Source organism: Durio zibethinus, chromosome 24 (assembly GCF_047325235.1).
Source record: "Durio zibethinus cultivar Kanyao isolate XHJ-2024 chromosome 24, ASM4732523v1, whole genome shotgun sequence".
In the NCBI taxonomy this organism is placed as follows: Eukaryota; Viridiplantae; Streptophyta; class Magnoliopsida; order Malvales; family Malvaceae; genus Durio; species Durio zibethinus.
The window spans coordinates 4,293,489-4,314,624 of NC_143185.1; the positions used below are offsets into that span (position 1 = coordinate 4,293,489).

The window sequence follows — 21,136 nt, forward strand, 5'->3', positions numbered from 1 at the left end:
ATTTACATTAATTATTATGTCAAATTATTTCTTTTATATAGATAAAAAATATATATAATTAAAAAAGTTGTCAACTAACTATGGTCCAGAAAAAATTGACAAATCAATTGAAAATTATAACTTTTAATTTTTTACCTGCATTTTCATTTTTAAAACTTAACCTTTTGAAAGATTAATTTTTTTTAATTAGTAGTTAGATTTATTTTAATAGAACTTTAATATTCAAAAATTTTATTTAATCATGAAATTTTATATTTTAATAATGTAATTACATTATTATTTTATTTAATATTAATATTCTTTTTTTTTATTTGAGGAATGGGGGATTCAAGCCATTCTTTTTTTAAGGTATCATGCATCAACCAAGTCAAATGCTCTGATGCAATATTAGTACTCTTTTTATTATATATATATTTTATCAATTAATCTTTTTTAAAAATAAATTATTTTTTATATCAAGTTTAAAATAAATTTTTTGGGTTTACCCTGTGTAATAAAGACTATTATACGTATATTTATATGTATATAATGTACATATACATATACATATTTATATACAAATTTCAAATATCATAATTAGGAAACATAAGAAAACTTTGAATTGAGTCATGAGGGGAAAATAAAAAGTAAAAAAAAAAAATACTAAGCTCAACAGCTAAGGCCTGAGAGTAATTAAACCGCACATAGAGAATAGGCCAATGAAAAATTAACAATAACACAATTTGTCAATTACCAAAACCCAATAGAATTAGGAGAAGTGAAAAAACCACTCCTTCCCAAAGGTATATATATATCCTGAATACTGACCATGTATAGGAAAATAACCTAAAAGTTGCAAATCACGGTTTGTTTAACAGCTCCTTCGTTTCTTCAATTGGTTTCGTTGAATTACTGCATATCGTGTTTCTTTCAATCATTTATTTTCATCAACAACCATGGATTTTGATGTAGTAAAAGGAGTAGCATTAGCAAGGAAAGGTTTAACTATGGATTGGATCAAACTCAAGACTCTTGGCAAGGGTTCCCATGGAGTTGTTCACTTGGTAAAACCAACAAACTCGGTTTCTGATGATCGACTTTTCGCTGTGAAATCATGTCGTTACAAAGATTCTAGTTCACTTCAAAAGGAACTACAAATCTTTAAACAATTTGTTGGTTGTGGTAATATTGTTCAATGCTATGGTGATATGTTAAGCATTGATGATCAAGGGATGGTTGTTTACAACTTGTTTCTTGAATATGCTCCCGGTGGTAATCTTTTGGACTTGATGAGCAAGAAATATGGGGGCAAGATACCTGAATGTGATGTCAAGTGCTACGCGAGAATGCTACTTGAAGGGATTCGGGATATTCATCAGAGAGGCTATGTTCATTGTGATCTCAAGCCGGCAAATATCCTTGTTTTTCCTTCTGATCAATATGGTTCCATTAGCAGCCTCAAGATTGCTGATTTTGGCCTGGTTAGGCGACCTGGAGAAAGAGATATGTCTAAGGTAGAGTCTTTGATGCAAACTTTTCCTGGTACAGCAGCTTACATGCCACCCGAATCTGTTACTGATGGGAAAATCAGTGCTGCGTTAGATATATGGTCGCTAGGATGCATTGTTATTGAGATGATCACTGGAAAACTACCATGGAAATATCAGAACCTGAGGGATTTGGCTATTAAGATTGGATTTTCAAGACATCCACCAATACCTGAAACCATTTCAAGCAAAGGGAAAGATTTCTTGATGAAGTGTTTTGAAAGGGATCCTAGTGAAAGGTGGACTGCTGATATGCTTTTAAGCCATTCTTTTCTCTTTTCATACTGCAGTTCATTGCCATCTCCAACAAACTCTCTTCACCATGCTCGATGCAACAGTTGTCTTCCTTCCATGGAACAACTTAAGGCGATATGCCTAGCTTTTTTGGAACAACTTAATGCTGCCAAAGCAACTTTTAGTAAGATGGCAGGCAGGGAGTTGCCTTTGGAATGCTCAACGATCCAAGAAAATTCAGTCTGCGAATTTCCAGGTCTTCTGGAAATAAGAAGCTTAGCCAGGATTCTTCTCCATAGCTCTCTGGAGAAGGTGAAATAGAAAAAGAGACGCCCTCAATTATCTTCCTTCCATGAAACAACTTTTGGCAATGTAAAGCCAATAACTAGTTTTACTTCATTGCTGTTCAAATAAACTTTTCATTCTGTTATAATATTAGTAGCAACTTTTATTCAACTATTCTATTAAAAAGGAAGTTCATGTAAGAAAAATGAAGCAACAGTGAAAATGAAAGCTTTAATTTCAGTAATTTTGAGGCTAGCTTGGTGGGCATACATCTTTGTTAGTGAAAGTGAGGGCATCCTTCAGAGCAGCTTTTGAACAAAATTGTAGAGGTCATGAAGTTCAGACCATAGCTGATGATCCAGTCAATAGATCCTTATGGGGGAAAAATATTTGATTGATTTCACATTATATTAGCTATTTGATCTGGTAGTTCCAGACTGTGTACTTTGTAGCAGGATTAATTCTTCTTTGGGTAATAAAAGTTTTTAATTATCCAAAAAAAAAGGATATAAAGGATGAGTTAAACGGAAAATTATGGAAGAGAGATTAGACTTTTTCTCTATATCTTCCCCTAACACAAGTTTTTGGAAGAAAATAGTGTTGATTGAAAAGTACTATCAATTTTCAATAAGAACTTATAAATCCGATGTAAAAAGGTTTTCATAATTCTTTTGAAAAAGAAAAAAAAATTGCCAAATTATTATAACATAATGAAAAGAACTTATCTATGATTTCATCCATTCAGTAAAATTCTTGAGTATCTTGTTAGAGCTACCGCCTTCGCTGAAAAGAACTAAAGTTCGAGAGCCCTTTGAAATTCTTAGCACCAAATTATTGTTCAACCTTGGTCTTAATCTCTTCTGGTTTGATGATCCCTCTTTCATCCCTTTTAAATTTCAACCCAACCTTCCAAAAATCACAAATGTAAACTGGTCAGCAAAGTAAGGCCAATACAAGAAAAGGACCCATTGCTTGCACCTTCAGTGGTAGAGTTCCATCAACAATGGCTTAAGAAACAAGCAACCGAAGGGTGAGACAGAACCCTCAAGTGGTTTAAGAATCCTGGGTAAACATCATCCTTTCCCAAAGTAATATCTGGTCTCACAACCCAAAGAAATGGTCTATTGCAGAGTTCCAGCCCCAAAGCTAACTCCTGAAATTGGATTTGGCAAAAATAGTTAGGCTCCAAATTGCAACATATATGACTGAACCTGGTGGCTGTTGATCAAACTATTGCAAACAAGTTGCATCCTCTGGCCATAAACTTCCTGCCAAGTCTCCAAGCACACCAAAGCAAAAGCTATATTCTTGACACAGTTTGGTAGTTCAGAATCTGAAAATAAAAAAATAAAAAAATAAAAACCCGAAAATGCATGGCTTAATTACAGTTTAACAACAAGTTTCTTCAAACCACGGGAATTTGGACTTTTTTGTGAAGCAACATTCTTCTTGTCTTCAACTACTTGTTTTGAAACAAATGGGCTTAGGCATGGCTTATTTAACTAATAGGCTAATTTCATAGCCCAATTGTAGCTTAAAAGACCATCAATTGGGAAACTATAACTAGGTTATGGGCTGATAGTTTTAACTCGTAACTTAATTGACTCATCTTCTATTGTATAGTTTAAATTTGATCATTTATAAATTTATATATATTTTTATATATACGTGTGCTCCAATATTTTGAACCTCCATGTGTTATGAATTTCTTACTAATCACATACTGCTACACTTGAGCTTCAACGTATAGATATGGGTTCAATGCTATAACCAATTTTAAAACAATCATTCGATGGAGGAAGAACATATATATTCTTGATAGGGGAATACATAATAAACATTATATAAAATCAAATTAATAAAGCAAGTTAGGTTTTAAAAAATTTATCTAATAGCATATGTCATTAAAATTTTTAAACTTTCATCCTGTGACAAGACTTACCACATATCGCCTTAAAATATATTTTAAGAAATTAATATAATAAAAAAATGATAATCTTGAATTCCATTTATAGAATTTGCGTGTATGAAATAATAATCTTAAGTTTGTTTAAGTTACTTGCATGACAGCAACAGCTTCTAATATAAAATTTACTTGAATGAACCTGCAAAGCCAACCACAAAATAACAGCAGCAACAAAACCAAGGCTTTAAAATACAAACTCAATCTTAATAATAAATATTTCAACGGAATGTTTGTATCTCAAAGCCTTGTTTCTTCTTGTTGTTATTTTTCCTAGGTACAACAAAACAGACAGAAAAGAAAAGGTTGGTTTTATGGTTCAGATGTTGGCAGTATGTGTCTATATGTCGACATATTTAGGGTGTAGCGTTTATAGAGTTGGAGAAATGGTGAGTTGATCGAGTAAGTGGACCATATTACAACATCATGAGTAATTAGATACCAAGCTATGACGACATTTTTACCTCCAGAATCGTAGCAACTTTATTAATCCAATCCATATGATCGGTTCTTTGCGTTGGTACATCTGGTAATGTCCAAAGAGAGGGATGATTCCAATCTTGAACTTTATCCCATAAAAGAAATTATGATTAATTCTGAATTAGTTACCAATTGGTATTCAAGCATGAATGCATATATATAATTTGATTATGGATAAGTGAACATTAAAAATCGCTACAAAGACAAAAATAATCTGAAACTGATACATAAAAGCTTTATCTACTTTTTAGAAAGTTTTAGTAACATCAATACATAAAAAAATGGAATCAGCAAAGATATTTAAGTATGTCAATAGTTGCGTGACATGTTGATAGTATATTAAACTCTTAATTTCAATATGCTCAATATTTAAATTTTGATAAATACCAAAAAAATATTTAAATATTGCTGAAACATTAAATATATATATATATATAACACTTTCACATTACACATGTTTTTGGTTGTATATAATGTGTTTTTTTTTTTTACATGAATACTAAGTTGCCTAATATTAATTTTTAATAATTTAAAATATAAAAAGAAAAAAGAAAAAAAAAAGTTAAAAATGAACCTATTATTTCTTGCTTGTCTTATTAGTTTCAATAAAAAGACAAAGAAAACAAAGAAACAAAACAGAAAAGTTAAAAGATACAAGCAAAACTTGGAAGTTAAATGTTAAAAGTCTCAACCTTATATTTATCTTTTCTGTTACAACATAATATGGACATCTTGCCGCTTCATGTGTGTGCAACATTTTTGTTTTGAAATTAATGCTGACCCATAGATGCCTTGGAATGTAAAACTTAATTTTGTCTATATCAGCTATTTGTTCCTTTACACCTGTTGAATTGGTGCTATAAATGATTGCAATTTGCGGAGTAATTTGTCGTTCGGCTTTTGATAGTCTTTTTTGCAATCGGAAAATGTCATATGAAGAAGTTGTGAAGGTTGTTTTTCCTTTATTAGATGGCATAGACCTTGCAGCTTGTATGGTGGTCTGTAAGCAATGGGGACACATAGCTAGAGATGATTACTTTTGGAAATGTTTTTGTGAAAAGAGATGGCCTTTCAATTGCAACCGGCCCAGCCCTCCTACTGTAACGTACTACAAATTGTATCAAACCATTTATAAACGGAAGCATCAGCGAGCTCTTCTCCCTCCAAGACTTTCCTTTGATGATTTGGAATTCTTTATTGACATTTGGACTGAAGATAAATTGATTTGGAATTCTTGTACTCAGGACCCTCGAGATGAAACACTCACAAGAAGACCTTACCTGTTGATCCAAGGTTCATTGTTCTTTAGAGCCGGACTGTGAGTGTTTCAGCGCTTGTGAGGTGGAAGGACTCTGTTAGGGGCATTTGATGGTCAAAAAGGTGTAGTGGTCTCTTTTTCTCTCAACGCTTTCAACAGACAATTAGGAGTATCTTTATCATTTGTGTTAACCTGACATAACATGATCAGTGTCACTTCAGCTCAGTCCTATCTTAATTGTTCTTTTATGTTCTCTCTCAACTTACCTATAAATATGAAAACTTAGGCATCATGAAAGTAGGTTCATCTCATTCACTTCTCTCTCTCCTTTCCTGCTTTTTTGTCAACATGATCTTTATTGACTTGCATGTCGAAGTGCAAATATAGGGAACACCCCATGCTTTTGCCTCTAACTGTCATTCTCTTTTGCATTCACAAGAATACCCTTAGGTCAGAACTCGGCACCAACATTGGCACTCCAGGTAGGGGATCCCATATTAGCCAAGCATAAAACAATGCCACTAAGAAAAAAAACCCTAAAAGAAGGAGAGGTAGTCGTTTCGACTAGAACAAAAACTCACCTTAGCTAGCATTCTGTTCGCCCAATTCAACCACGGGCAAGATCAACCATGGAATTATTTCAAGCCCTAATAGAACAAATACAAGCTCTTAAACAGATGTTGCAAACTATAACCTCACAACAAGTTTTAAAAGTGTCAGACTTAATCACAATTGGCCGAGAAGTCACTGTCGAACAACTGAGCTACGAAAAGGCGGAGGCCTCCCCGACTTCCAAAAAAGAAGAACACACAAACCTAACTCATCACCACCCCAACCATAAATTTACACATGCCATAACCCAAAAATCCAAACAAACAGACCATGAATTTCAACCAAATAGGGATTTGGAAGCTCAGATGCCAGTCATGGAAAAAGAACTAAAAATAAAGGCAGTGACATTTGAGGATGAGCTCAAGTTTCTGAAAACCTTACCCTTTATTGAAGAAATTGACAAAGCCATGCCTCCCAAAGGATTTAAAATGCCAACTTTTGAGACATTTGAAGGTACTTTCGACCCTTTTGATCATTTAAAACTTTATAAAATTAACATAATGATATGGGGGGTAGACGAGGCTCTAATGTATAAAGGTCTAGCCACTACGTTCAAAGGCATAGCTTAGTCATGGCACAATAGCCTAGAGCCAAGGTCAATCACTACATTCAAGGAGCTCAGTCACTTGTTCTTATCTAGATTTGTGAATAATTGAAGAGCAAAGAAAATGATCCTAAACTTGATGTCAATTCACCAAGGGCAGAATGAAACTTTGAAAAACTATGTCACACATTTTAACTTGAAAGTTCTATAGGTTAAAAACTTAGAACAGACGGTCGTTGTTGCCATACTATCAAGTGGACTCAATGATAAATAGTACTATTTAAAACTGATATTATCGCTAGAACCACCCAAAATTCTAGCCGACGTTCTACTAATAGCAAAGAAATATATTAATGTTAAAGCTACAGTGAAAACTAATTGAGGTGAGAGAGGCTTATCCCCTCTCCTCGATCATAAAAAAGATAAAGATTTCTATGATCCTCCCCCAAGAGAGAGATGACATAGGGTTAAAAGCCCTAGTGGAGAAAGAAGCTACACTACATTGAATACCTCATATGAGAAGATTTTAATGCAAATTGAAAGCAATCCTGACCTCAGATGGCCTAAGCCACTGAAATAAAACACAATGAGAGATCCAACAAAAAAAATGTACCTTTCACTGAGACATTGACCATAAGACCAAAGATTGTGTCGACCTAAAAATTGAGATTGAAGCTCTGATAAGATGGATTAGTTGAAAAGATTTATGGGATATAAAAGATAAGACCTACTTAGAATGGACTGTAGACAAGACCATAGAGCACCTATCCGGGGTAAAAAATGAAAAGCAGAGAAGGAAAGAAGAAATGCTTAAATAGAAGAGTCAAATCAATAAGAGGGTCGAGCTAACAATAATAAGCCAACTACTAGAGTGATTAACGTAATCATAGGAGGTAGCTCTACTTTAGTGAAAAGAAAGTTTAACCCTAGCATGATAATGGCAATAGGCACCTTGATTAGCATGATCATAAGAAGTAGCTCTACCTCAATGAAAAAAAAGTTTAACCTGGGCATGGTAATGGTAATAGACATGTCGGCAAAAAAAAAAGACTAAAGAGATAAGCTGATCTCATTTAGCTCAAAAAATATTGAGGGAATCCAACACCCACACAATGATGCCATAGTGACCATAGCCTTGGTGTATAACTATGTAGTCAAAAGAATCATATTTGATAATAGGAGTTTGACCAATGTCATGTGCTATGACTGTTTGAAGAAAATGGAGATTGGCAAAGATCAATTGAAGTTGATCACCACCATATTAGTAGGGTTTGAGAATAAACATGTACTCATAAAAGAAACTATCAAGCCCCCGATCTTTTTAGTGATTGAACCAAAGACAGTTACTTCGATCATAGAATTCATAGTAGTAGATATCCTATCTGCCTATAACATGATATTAAGCCAACCTAGCCAATCTTTTATATGGCTTATAAGCTCAGCTTCCTCTTTGAAAATGAAATTTCCAACACCTTGAGAGGTTGAAAAAATTCAAAAAAACTAATCCATGGCACGACAAGGTTATGTCACAACAATAAATGGTAGGATTGGAAAGTAAATAAGCAGCTTAGTCGATACCAAGGTCAAAAACAAAAAGGAGCCAACACAAAGAATTGACAAGAAGTAAAAAATCACCAACAAAAGCACAGAACATAAGATCAACCTAGGAGAAGCGCGCTCTTGACCCACTCCGTGCTCTTTAGCTCTGAAAAAGTTTAATTTTATTTCATTTTTTGAATTTTTTAAGACAACATTAAAAACAACCAAGATCCTAAATTGGTGTGAACAATTTGATATTACTTGGATTAAGCTAACACGTCGACCAAAATACAACATGAAATGAAGAATATACTTCACTTTTACTAATGTGTTCAACAAGTTTTTCAATATATTAATCATCACATCGGGATCTATTTTTACAAAAAATAATCTTGACCTAATTGAATAAAAAGATATAATTGATCAAAGACTCGACTCGAATGTAAACTAATCTGAGTCAACTGAGGACCTCATGACAATCCTGTTCTAGAATAACATTCTTAAAAAATTCATATAGATTAAAGCCATGCTCCAATATAAAGACCAACTGATTCAACTTATAAATGATAATATTAACCTATTTGCTTAGACACTATCTAATATGCCTAAAATTAATATTGAAATGATGATCCACAGACTACACACTAATCTCGAGGTAAAATCAATTTGATAAAAGAAAAAAACTTTTACCCTAAAACAACAATAGGCCATTGAGGAAGAAGTTAACAAATTATTGCAAGCTAACTTTATCAATGAGGTTTACTACTCTGAGTGGATAGCCAATGTGGTCATGATCAAAAAGCACAGTGAAAAATGAAAAATATGTATAGACTTTACCAACCTGAATCGACTTGAATAAAGCTTACCCAAAAGATAGCTTTTCCCTCTTTAGCATAGATTGGCTAGTAGATGATAGTACTGAGTATGACCTCCTTAGCTTCATGGATGCCTATTCCTACTACAATCAAATCAAAATGTTAAAAGAAAATAAGGATAAAATGACCTTTATTATTGAGAAAGACTTTTACTATTGTAAGGTCATGCCTTTCGGATTAAAAAACACAAGGGCGACCTACCAAAAATTAGTGAACAAGGTGTTTAAAGACAAGTTCGACTGTAATATGAAGCTATATATAGACGACATGATAGTTAAGAGCAATAGTTTTATCAAGTATCTGAAAGACCTCAAAGAAATCTTCAATACTTTAAGAAAGTATAATATAAGACTTAACCTAAGAAAATGTACTTTTCAGGTTACATCAGGTAAGTTCTTTGGTTATATGACAACCAAAGGAGAATAAAAGTAAACCTCGAAAAGGTTCAAGCAATCATAGAAATGAAGGCACCGACCTCGGTAAAGAAAATATTGAGGTTAACTAATAGAATAGCCACGTTCAGTCAATTCATGTCTAAATTGATAGAACTATATCTACCGTTCCTGAAAATTCTCAAGAATGCCTCTGACTTCAGGTGAACTACTTAATACCAAAAGGCTTTTGATAAACTCAAAGAGTTCTTATCCTCTTTACTTGTCTTGTCTAAATCAAAAATTGGTGAAACACTATACTTATACTTAACCAACACAAATCAGGGTGTCAGCTAGGTCTTAGTCTGAGAAGAAGAAAGAAAACAATGATCGATCTATTTTGTAAACAAAATATTGACAAGGCCTAAAGTTAACTATAGCAGTATAAAAAAGGGCTACGCCATTATTACCTCGGTAAAAAATTATTATGTCATACTTTCAAGCCCACACATCCACATCCTGACCGATTAACCACTGAGGTAAGTTTTACATAAGCCTAAAATATTGGGAAGGCTAATCAAATTGATAGTAGAGCTCAGTGAATTTGACTTACACATTTCACCCAGATCAGCATTAAAATCATAGGTATTGGTAGACTTCAACATAAAATATGCCTTGGTATAACCGAAAGAACAGTCTGATAAAAAAACCCTAGATAAGGTTGATTGGAACTTTATGTTGATGGATTAGCTAAAGCTAGAGTGGAGGAGTTGACTTCATTCTGATTAGCCTAGAAGGGCTACAATACCCATATGTTTTGAGATTCAAGTTCAGGGTATCTAATAATGAAGTGAAATATGAGGCATTAATAGCTAGCCTAAGGTTGGCAACCGAGCTGAATATTCAACATATAACCACTTATAATGACTTTCAACTGGCAGTTGGCCAAATAAATTAAGAGTTTAAAGCTTGAAAAGATAAAATTTGAAAGTATCTCGATAAAGTGCTAGCATTGGTAGCTGGCTTCAAGAAAGTCAAGATAAAAAAGATATCAAGGTTAAAAAATTCAATAATAGACTCCTTGTCTAAGTTGGCTTCAAGAGTAGTAATAAAAAGTCTAGATCGAGTTCTAGTAGAAAATCTAGTGTATAAAAGCATCGATGACTAGTTCGTGGGATAGGTCACAGAGAAAAAAACTTAGATGATACCAATTAAAACATATCTGACTACGAAAATGTTACCCAATGAAAGAGTCTGGGCTAAGGCATTTATGAGAAAAACCCTCTGGTATACAATGATCAAAGAAAAATTATATAGAAGATCCTTTAGCCTACCCTACTTAAGATGTATTGATGAAGAAAAGGTAGAGTACGTTTTACGAAAACTTCATGAAAGAATATGTGAAAGTCATTTCGGACCTCGACCTTTGGCTTATAAAGTGTTGAAACAGGGCTATTACCAACTACTATCAGAAGGGAGATGATCGAACTAGTGAAAAGATGCAATAAGTGTCAGAGATTTGCTTACATGTAATATTTCCCCTTAACCAAGCTCACTTCTATCATCAGCTCGTGGCCATTCATGTAGTGGAGAATGGATGTCCTCAGACCATTCACCTCGACCATAGGTCAAAAGATATTCATCTTAATGACAATAGATTACTTTACAAAATGGTTAAAAGTTGAAGCCTTAGCCACCACCACGAAAGCATAAGTCAAGAAATTCATGTGAAAAAACCTAGTCTGTAGATTCAAATTACCTCAGTATATAATAACTAACAATGACAAACAATTTGAAAATCCAAGTGTAGACACCCATCTATGTCCGAGGTCAATTGAGGTTGATTTGTTTTAGTTTGTATATTATTATTATTATTATTATATTATATGATATTATATTATATTATAGTATAGTATATTAATATATTATATGATATAATATATTATAGTACAATACGTTAATAGTATATTATATTATTATTACCATTATTACTATTATTATTTTATTATTATTATTTTATTATTATTATTATTATTATTATTATTATTATTATTATTATTTTTCCTTTTCATTTCTCTTTGATCGATAATCCAGGAAACTGAAATGCAGAGATTCAATGTAGTTAAAAGCTTTTAATTCATAATCAAAGGGATTTTTTCAATCACTCCAAAAAATCAGCAATGAACCTAGACATATGTTAAGGTTCAAGTAGAATCAAATCACAGGATTCAAGCCTGGATTGATTCTATCTGTTTCCTAATTTTGTTCTAAGGATGCCTATAAATCATATTAACATTACAGAAGAACACAAGCGTAGATTTAAGGGAAATCGTTGATTTTTGAGAGAGAATTGGCGTTCTGAAAAATTTTTGGTAGTAAAGAATTTATGAGATTTTGGTTTTTATCTAGGTTTGATATGATGTTTCTGGGTTTAGGTTTAGGTTTCTAAGGTTGGAATTAGGATTCTAGAGAATTTTTGAAGAAATTTGGGCAAATTTTGAAAAAATTTGAAAATTCTAGCTTTTTCTGAAAAAATATGGGTTTAGTATGAATTTTCTAGCAAAAGATGAATTTTTTAGTTGAATTTTTCTGCAGGGTTTGAAGTTTCCGGTGAGATTTCAGTAACTTTTCCAGAAATCAGTGGGTTATCCAGTTTTTAGTTGAATTTTTTTGGCAACTTTCCCAAAAACTGGTGGGTTTTTTAGTTTTCAGTTGAAGTTTTCGATAGGTTATTAGGGAATTCTAGAGAAAAGTCAGAGCTTATCGGTCTAAAGAGAGACAACATAGGGGTTTTTAGGAAAAACACTGAAAAATGCCTTTTATAATACCTCAAAACAATGTCGTTTTGGACAACTCAGGATCTGCACGTTGACCCGGTGACCCGAATATTGACTCGCACTCTAACCCGATCCAATCATAGGTTTTTTTTTTTCCATTTTTTTTATTTTTTTATTTTATTTTATTTTATGTTATGTTATTTTATTTTATTTTTATTTTCCTAAGTTTTTATTTTAGTTTTAGTTGTGTATTTAATTTTACTGGTTTTAAAAAAAATCTTTTTGGAAAATTAAAAATAAAGAATAAAAAAGAAAAGACTTTTCAAATAAGTTTAATGAAAAATAAAAAAAAATTGAAATGAAAATCCTTACAAAATAAATTCATGTATTACACCAAATTATTGGAGAATTTTCATAGATTTAATTTTCTAAATGAGATCCACCAATCTATTAAGAAATTCCATAAATTATTGTTTTAAAAAAATAATAATAATAAAATAATTTTATCTTCTAAACAATTGAAAGATTGCTTCCCAAATTAAGTCTTACCAAAATATTGGGAGACTTAATGAATTTTCTCAAAAAGAATTGTCATAACGTCTAGATCTGTGGACCTATTGCTAGACATTGACTTGAGGAGTCGTTACTAATCTTTTTTATTTAGGTGCGATTGGTTACCCAACTGAATCTATCGTTTTTTAAAAAGAAATCCTAAATTTGACTTAGGTATCCTTAAAAGGTAGATTTTAGGTCTACGAAACCAGAACTAGGTCCAGGAGTACGATTACGTGTGAGAAAAGTTATAGCACCCCTACAATGCCTATTGAAAGATAGTATCAGCTCAATTTCGTGTTATCCATTAAGCCCTAAAAATTTTACCCAATAATTAATTATTGAAAAATATTCTTAATTGACTCCAATACTTTTGGCAGAAAATTAAGAAAATTCCCTTACCTCAAGAGTGACAAGAAAACTATTGTTCCTCTTGCAGAGGCTCCATCGTCGGATTATTTAACATTAAAAATTTTTCAAGAAAAGAAAAATAAATGAGTAGTGCTTTAACTTTTGATATAGGTCTTTTTTTTATGTTGTTTTATAAGAAAAAAACTCATGCTTTTATATAAGAAAAATTGATACTTTCAACTTTTCCTTAAAAATATTTTTCTTGATAACTTTATTTTAAAAGAAAATTGATACTTTCAACTTTTTTTCAAAAATGTTTTTTGAAGATTTTATTTTCAAAAAAAATTAATACTTTCAACTTTTCCTTAAAAATGCTTTTTTGAAATCTTATTTTTTTTATTTTTAAGAAAAATTAATATTTTCAACTTTTTCTTAAAAATGCCTTTTTTGGAATATTTATTTTTAAGAAAAATTGATACTTTTAACTTTTCCTCAAAAATATTTTTTGAAACTTTTATTTCAAGAGAATTATTGAAAAATTAAAAAATGCTTACTTAAATAAATAAATAATTCCAATTTAATCAATAAATAAATAAGCATAAATAATAATAATGATAAATAAATAAATAAATAGATAAAAAGATAGATAAAAAAACCTTGATGCGACTTGGCTTGACTGAAATGGATTACGGGTCCAAAGACAGGTGCGACTAGAGCGGCTTAGTATGCGACTCAGCTTAATGGCTTAACAGTGGCTGAATAAAATGGGTAACCAGGTCGATGCACTGCGAATTGGGTGGATCTTGGATGACGTGCGAATCTTGCCCACTATTGACTTCTCAAAATGACGTCGTTTTCGCGTTGGTATAAAAGGCAAAAAAAATTTTTTTCCTTGGACGCTCTTTTCTTTTTTTCTCTCTCTTCCTTTCAGTTTTCTCTGCATCTCTCTCTAGAAGCGAAGAATGCCAGTGAAATTTTGATCGATTTTTGGGTTTTATCATCGAAAAAATGAGTTTTTCGCTAAAAAAATCGTCCAAAAACTTGAATTTCATCAAAAGATTCACCTGATTCTGGAAATTTTCAAAAAATTTCCAGAAAATTCAAAAAAAATCGTCAAAAAACCAATTAAAAACCATAAATTCCCTAAGAACCTTCTAAAATAAAAATCTTGATTCTAATTACTAATGTTTTCTCCTTCTCTTTTCTATTTCTTTTTTATCCCCCACTATTGTGATCATTTGGGGTTTATATAGAGGTGTGTACCAGATTGAATGAGATTTGAAAATCGAAATTCCCTCTATCCTCTAATCCATTTATCCCTGTTTAAAAAAAAGAAATCCTTTTATCACAGCTTCAAAATTTAAACCTCAATCTTAGAGTTCTAACGAGATTAAAACTCTGTTTTTATTTTTATTTTTATTTAATTAATTTTTAACCTTATCAAAAATTGGGTGTCTACAAGAATAATTTTTTATAAAATCTTTTTACAATAAAATCTTACCAAACTATTAAGAGATTTGCTTCAAAGTAAGTTCTACTAAACTATTTGGAGACTTACTAATTTTTTTAATAAAATATTAATAAATTTGACGAGAGAGACTCTTCAGGGTGGAATACTAATCCTCATGAATACTTCTAAGGTGAGAGAATTATCTTAATTGCTACCAAACTATTGGAACAATTTTAAGACTAATTTTTAATATTTAATAATTTGGTAAAAGCATAAACATTTTTCAAAGCTTGGATAATTTAAAATCAAACTGATACCATTCTTTGGATGGCCGTTGTGAGGGTTCTATAACCTTCCTCACACATAATCGTACTCTCGAACCTTAAATCTGATTTTACATATCAAAACCTGTTTCAAATGGCCAATTACATCTAAATAAAAAAGATTGATAGTGATTTCTCTTATTCATGTTTAACGGTAGATTCACGAATCTATACGTTATGACACTAAGGTTTAGGAAATAGTGCTCAAATCTTCATATCAACTTTAGATTCACGCCAGTTGCCCACCCTTAATCCAACGGGTAGGTCAAAACTACAAATAAAATAATATTAAAAGTTTGAAAAAGAGGCTTAATGCAATAAAAGGAAAGTAGACCAACAAGCTCTTGGGAGTTCTATGAGCCTTAAAGATGACCACAAAGATGTCCACTGGTGACACCCCTTTTCACTTTACATTTGGAGTAAAGGTAGTAATACCAATTGAGATCGATCTTTCGAGCTTAAGAGTTGAATTGACATCGAAAGAAAAAAATGAAAAAACGCTTAGGGTCGATCTCGATCTCACTAAAAAACAAAGAGACATAGCCCTAACACGAATTATAGCCTACTAGCAAAAGGTAGCCAACTATTATAATAAGAGGGTCCGATGTAAACACCTCAGGAAGGGCAACCTGATATTCAGAAAAGTTAAAGCTTAATGGGTAGATGATTGAAGAGGCAAATTTGCCCTAATGTGGGAAAGACCATATATTGTTAAGGAGGTCATTCACTATACAACCTACAAGTTACAAGATCTAAATGGCGATATCATCCTAAGTACGTGGAACGCAGATAACATAAAGATTTATTAACAGTAGCTTGATATAAACCAAGCTCACACTTGCATTATTTTATGAATGGCACTACCATCCCAAAGATGTGAAATGCAAATCAAGTCTATTACCAGTAAATCAGTTTAAACAGAGTTCACATTTGTATTATTTTGTACGTAAACATATGAATTAAATTATCTTCGGTAAGCTTGCATTTAAGGGATTTGAAAAAATTTGACTTAGAACTTGTAATTATGTTAATCTAGTTTAAGTAATTATGTAAGTCTTTAGTCTAATTATCCACCTTTAGATTGATTAACCATTCTCAAACTTATGCAAATAAGAAAGAAATGATGATAAATCTGAGCTGAAACTTGAGAAAATTTTACTTTCTATTTCATTGTAACAAAAAACATTGGTTAAAGTATGAAAGGTCATTACAAAAAATTTACAAAGTCACAAAAAAAAAGTTATTCAACAGCAACGACATCAGTGAGGAGAGCACTTTCATCAGTAAGAACAGAAAGGATGACCTCACCTTTGATGACCTTTACAACTTCTTCCTCTGTCCCTAGGATGGCCTTATTTTCATCATTCTCTTCTTCTTTTTTATTTTTCTCAAGCTGATTTGGATGAGCCCTCGATCTGATATTGTTAATATTAATATTAGAGAGATCAAGGTTGAGAGAAGAGAATTTGAATTGTATCTCATCTTTAGCCACTGAAAGGCACTAAGTATGTCCTTTCTTGAAAACTCTACCTTTATCTAGAAACAGTCATCAAAGGTTTTGTACTCTTTCATAGCCTTCACCTTCAGCTTTTTCTCTCTCTTATTGTGAGCATCAGCTCGAACCTTAAGCTAATTTGGATAAGCTCTCGATCTGATATTATTAATGTCAATATCAAAAAGATCAAGATTGAGAGAAAATAATTTGAATTGTACCTCATCTTTAGCTAGTTGGAAGGTATTAAGTATGTTCTTTCTTAAAAACTATACCTTTATCTAAAGACAGTCATCAGAGGTCTTGTACTCTTCTACAGCTTTCACCTTCAGCTCTTTCTCACTTCTTTTGTGAGCCTCCAGCTCAAACCTCAGCCTTGCAATTTTAGCTTGAGCATCATTCAGCTTTAGCTTAGCTTGTACATTTATAGATTAGGTTAGGGCCTTGTCATCCAAGATGATCTTTAGCTTCGTTGTCAACTCATCTACCTTTTCATCAACTCAACCTCCTTCATATGGGATGCACTGAAGCTTGACCTAACATTGTCCAATGCTTCTGAGCTCTTCTTGTACTCTTCAACAAGGACAATCATATCCTTCTTAACCTTCAGCATATACCCTATGGCAAGATAAGCATGGTGAAGGTCTTAACTGTTATTCTCCACAGGTTAAAGTGGAAATTTTTTTTAGACTATACAGAAAGACCTTAGACTTAGAAAAATAAAAAAAATAATAATAACAAAAAATCAAGCTAAGGTCAGGAGATACTCACCAAAAAGAGGAACTGCGACCTTATCGAACCTCTTAGCTATGTCGAAGTTGGAGATGAGGTCATCCATTGGAGCATACTTTAACCTATGGATATTCTATTTGAGCTAACCCTTAGTACCCTAGCTTCAAGGTTATCAGGAGCAGAGGAAGAGGTTTTCACTCGTAGTTTTTTGGCTAAAAAAGATGGTGGTGGCATCAATGTGAAAGACAGGTCCTGACCTGCCCTAGCTTTCAACTTTCAACCTAAAGGAGAGCAGAGTGTAGATATGTAACCACATTTTCTCCCCCAACGAGATGGGACCCAGAGTTGGATCTTTTTTTAATCCTTTTTAGGTCTTGAGGCGTATTGGTACAATGAGAAGTCAAAATCATCGCTATCAGCCATCCTTGCAAAATCAAGCTAATAGTTAGATAAAAAATTAACTTAATACAAAACCCTACGAGGTTACCTTAAACCTACCCTAGTACTTTGTCTTGTTTATTATTTCCTTGGAGGTCAGCCGGTGAGCATCGATGACAAGCTCCCCTTACATGTCAAAATCCAAGATCCTATCCCGATCTAACAGATCAAATATAGAAAGAACCATCGGTATGTCTACAAAGAAACTAAGTATACTCTTTATTTTTTAGACCTCAACCTTGGGCTCACCATTTTTATTTATCTTTTGCTTCTCAAGGCATAAGAAGAGCAGCTTTCAATTCATTATTAAGCTCGGTTAATCGGTGAAAAGTCTTTTTATTTGGTCAAGCTATGATATAAAACCACTTGCTGTCACTAGAATATTTTTTAAGAGAAAAAAAACTTCTTGAATATAAGAAGAGAAGAAAGAATAGTTAGTTATTGATAATAATAAAAACAACTATGTACCAAATAGAATTTAGGGTGAGCTAAGTGATGGTTAAATTGTAAGAATTAAAAATTAAAATGAATAATAGATGAAGTGAAAACTTTATACCAGTCACAAATGAATCCTAATATACGTAGAGCCAATGTGGCTCTAGTCTATCAATGCTCCAATTTGAGGAGTTTAGCATTATTTTACTATACCCCTCTTTGAAAAAAAAAGAAAATGGCTCCCAAAGCATGAATGTGATGTACCGAGCATATGTTAGGACAGTCTTCTAGATTTGTTCTGCCATTTAGTTCGCTTATCATGTCATTAGAGATCACGTCAAGGTCACACAGAGTATATACAAAGACCTCGATGAGTTTATCCTACACAACAGGACTTTCCCTCTGACCGTCACTTTCTTAGGTCGGGTGTTCCCTTCCACTTGTTTCTCTTCAGAACCTCTCTTTTCAAAAAAATCTAATTTTTGGGTGAGAGATAGATCCCGAAAAATAGTAGTGGATAAAAGCATGTCGATCCCAAAAAAAGAAAGATAAGGTGGAGACCTCTCAAGAGAGGATGAGATATCCAAAAAAATTGATTGAGAGGAAAGAGTAAAAGTGAAAAGAGGTGGAGGAGATCAAACTCTAGAAAAGAAAACCACTAAAGAGGAACAAAGGTCGGCTATAGAAAATGAATTGACCTGAGAGACGAAAAAAGTAGGTGGATGTTGAAGTTTGAAGTTGATATGAGCACCCAACTTTTCCATGCTCAAAACTCGCTCACCTTTTGCTTGAGCATTCTTTTTATTATGTCGCTGCCTTTTCTTTGGACATTAGGTTAAACCAATAAGTCGTCTTTGCATAATTACGACCCCCAATAATATAGGGGATCATGTCGTTATCCTACTACCCTCGCTGACCTCCCCTTGGCTCTACCTTATAACTTTCAGCCTCTCTAAAACTTATACTAGAGGACACGGTTAGAAATACATATCAAAATGGGTAGAGAAAAAATTTTAAAGGCTAGAAAACTATTGAGATTGAAAATTTTAGGTCAGATTGAGAGCAAAGAAAACAAATGGTGGAAAATCAAAGCCCTGCTAGCCCTTTATATAGATGCATCATAAACCAAATGGACAACACGTTCAGTGTCATGGGTCAGAGCATGAGCGAAAAGACGTTTTTTCATCTTTTCTCTTTAAATTTTTTCACTCAAACCACTCTCTCATTATTTAATGCTGTCAGAATGACCTAACTAGACGAACTCCAAGTCAAAATATTTAAATCGAACAACCGTCAGAGGTAAACCGAGAGCTTGGTTCACCTCTAAGGTCCAAAATAGAGGCTCAAATCCAATTTTTTGAAAGAAAATACAAGTCTCACCATGGTCAGATGAACTCCTACACTAATCTCGAATCACCCTAGACAATTATCACATTGGTAACCTTTAAACCAATTATGCACTCAATGTAGAACACACATATAAAATCGGATAATTGCTAGGTCAAACCATAGCTCAAAGCTAGTCATTATCCAAAATCGACCTCCCCTGCAACTTTGACCTTCAATGAACCAAGCTACCAATCTATTCTTTCAATCAATTTGTCCCACACAGGAGACATTGATAATAAATTTGACGATTTAATACTCAAACCACCTGATGGGGGGGACAAAGTATTAGGGACATTTGATGGTTAAAAGGGTATAGTGATTTTTTTTCCCTCAAAGCTTTCAACAGACAACAAAAGGTAGTTTTGTTATTTGTATCGACCTGACATGTCAAGTCAGTCTGATATAATTAATGGCACCTCAGCTCGGCTTTGTCCTAATTATCTCTTTATGATCTTCTTCAACTTATCTATAAATATGAAGACTCAGGTATCATGAAAGTAAGTTTATCCCATTCACTTTTTTCTTTCTTTTTCATTTTTTTGCTAACTTGATTTTTATTGATTTGCACATCAAAATGTAATCACAAGGAATACCCTTACTTTTATCTTCATACCGTCCTCTCCTGCATTTACAGAAATACCATTGGATTGGAACGCCGCACCATCATATTCTAATAAGGTTGCCTGCATAATTAATAAGTCACTGTTTGATTAATAGATCGTACGGCTTCTAGGGCCCTAGCTTTCGACTGCCTTGACTTCTCTCCCAACTATCCCTTCATTTCGGGAATCCGGGCGTGGATCTCTTTGCTTTTTGTGGAAGACGGAAATGGTGAGATTGATGTTTTTGGCGTTGAGATGGACTTTTGTGATGCTGCCAATTCGGTAGAAGAGGTATTGTGGCTATTTGACATGTTTGATCGGAAATGAATGCTGGAAGCTTTGTAGCCTGGCAGAGGAAAGAAAATGAACCGGAGATGCAATAATACGTCTAGTCATCTCATTTTATCCGACATTTTAATATTTTTTATTTTCGAATCTTGAAATTAAAAGTTAATTTTTTATTTCTATTTTACATTTTTTGGTGTGTTTTTCTCAAAATAGGTGACACAACAATTGCTTGGTGTGGTTTTCTCAAAAAAGGTGACAGAACAATTGCAGTAAGGTGACACGAATTGGAAGAGAATTGGAATTAAAGTTATCTGGTAATTAGAATTTTTGGTGTATAATACGCATTCAGCTGGGATTCAATGATTTATGAAGTGTAGAGAATGAATAAAGTCTAGTTTTAGGAGATATCCGAATTACAAGTGTACTTACAATCTGGGATTAAATCCTATTGAAATTAAACTAGTGCAGTCTTCTTTTAATTTGGAATTTTACTTAAACTAGAAGGGACAGCCTATAAAAGCAGCTAACAATAATCGGCAACCGGGGGTGAAAATAAGGGTCATGGAGGAAGTAAAAAAAAAACAAGCAGTTTAGTCACAAAAATTCTGGGTTTCATGTTT

General features: G+C 32.9%; 1 protein-coding gene and 1 pseudogene across 1 annotated transcript; both read left to right on the top strand.

The window, feature by feature from the left end:
• Positions 1 to 578: 578 nt before the first annotated feature.
• On the top strand, positions 579 to 2,081 carry LOC111316320 (mitogen-activated protein kinase kinase kinase 20-like). The gene has a single exon (XM_022918316.2). The coding sequence runs from the start codon at positions 936 to 938 to the stop codon at positions 2,079 to 2,081; it is 1,146 nt and encodes a 381-aa protein (XP_022774051.2). The 5' UTR covers positions 579 to 935.
• A 3,261-nt stretch (positions 2,082 to 5,342) lies between these two features.
• Positions 5,343 to 20,597, top strand: LOC111316741 (F-box protein At5g39250-like; annotated as a pseudogene).
• The last annotated feature ends 539 nt before the right edge of the window (positions 20,598 to 21,136 follow it).

Coding starts and splice junctions, on each gene's coding strand:
- LOC111316320 (XM_022918316.2), top strand. CDS start 936: ATGGATTTTGATGTAGTAAAAGGAGTAGCATTAGCAAGGAAAGGTTTA.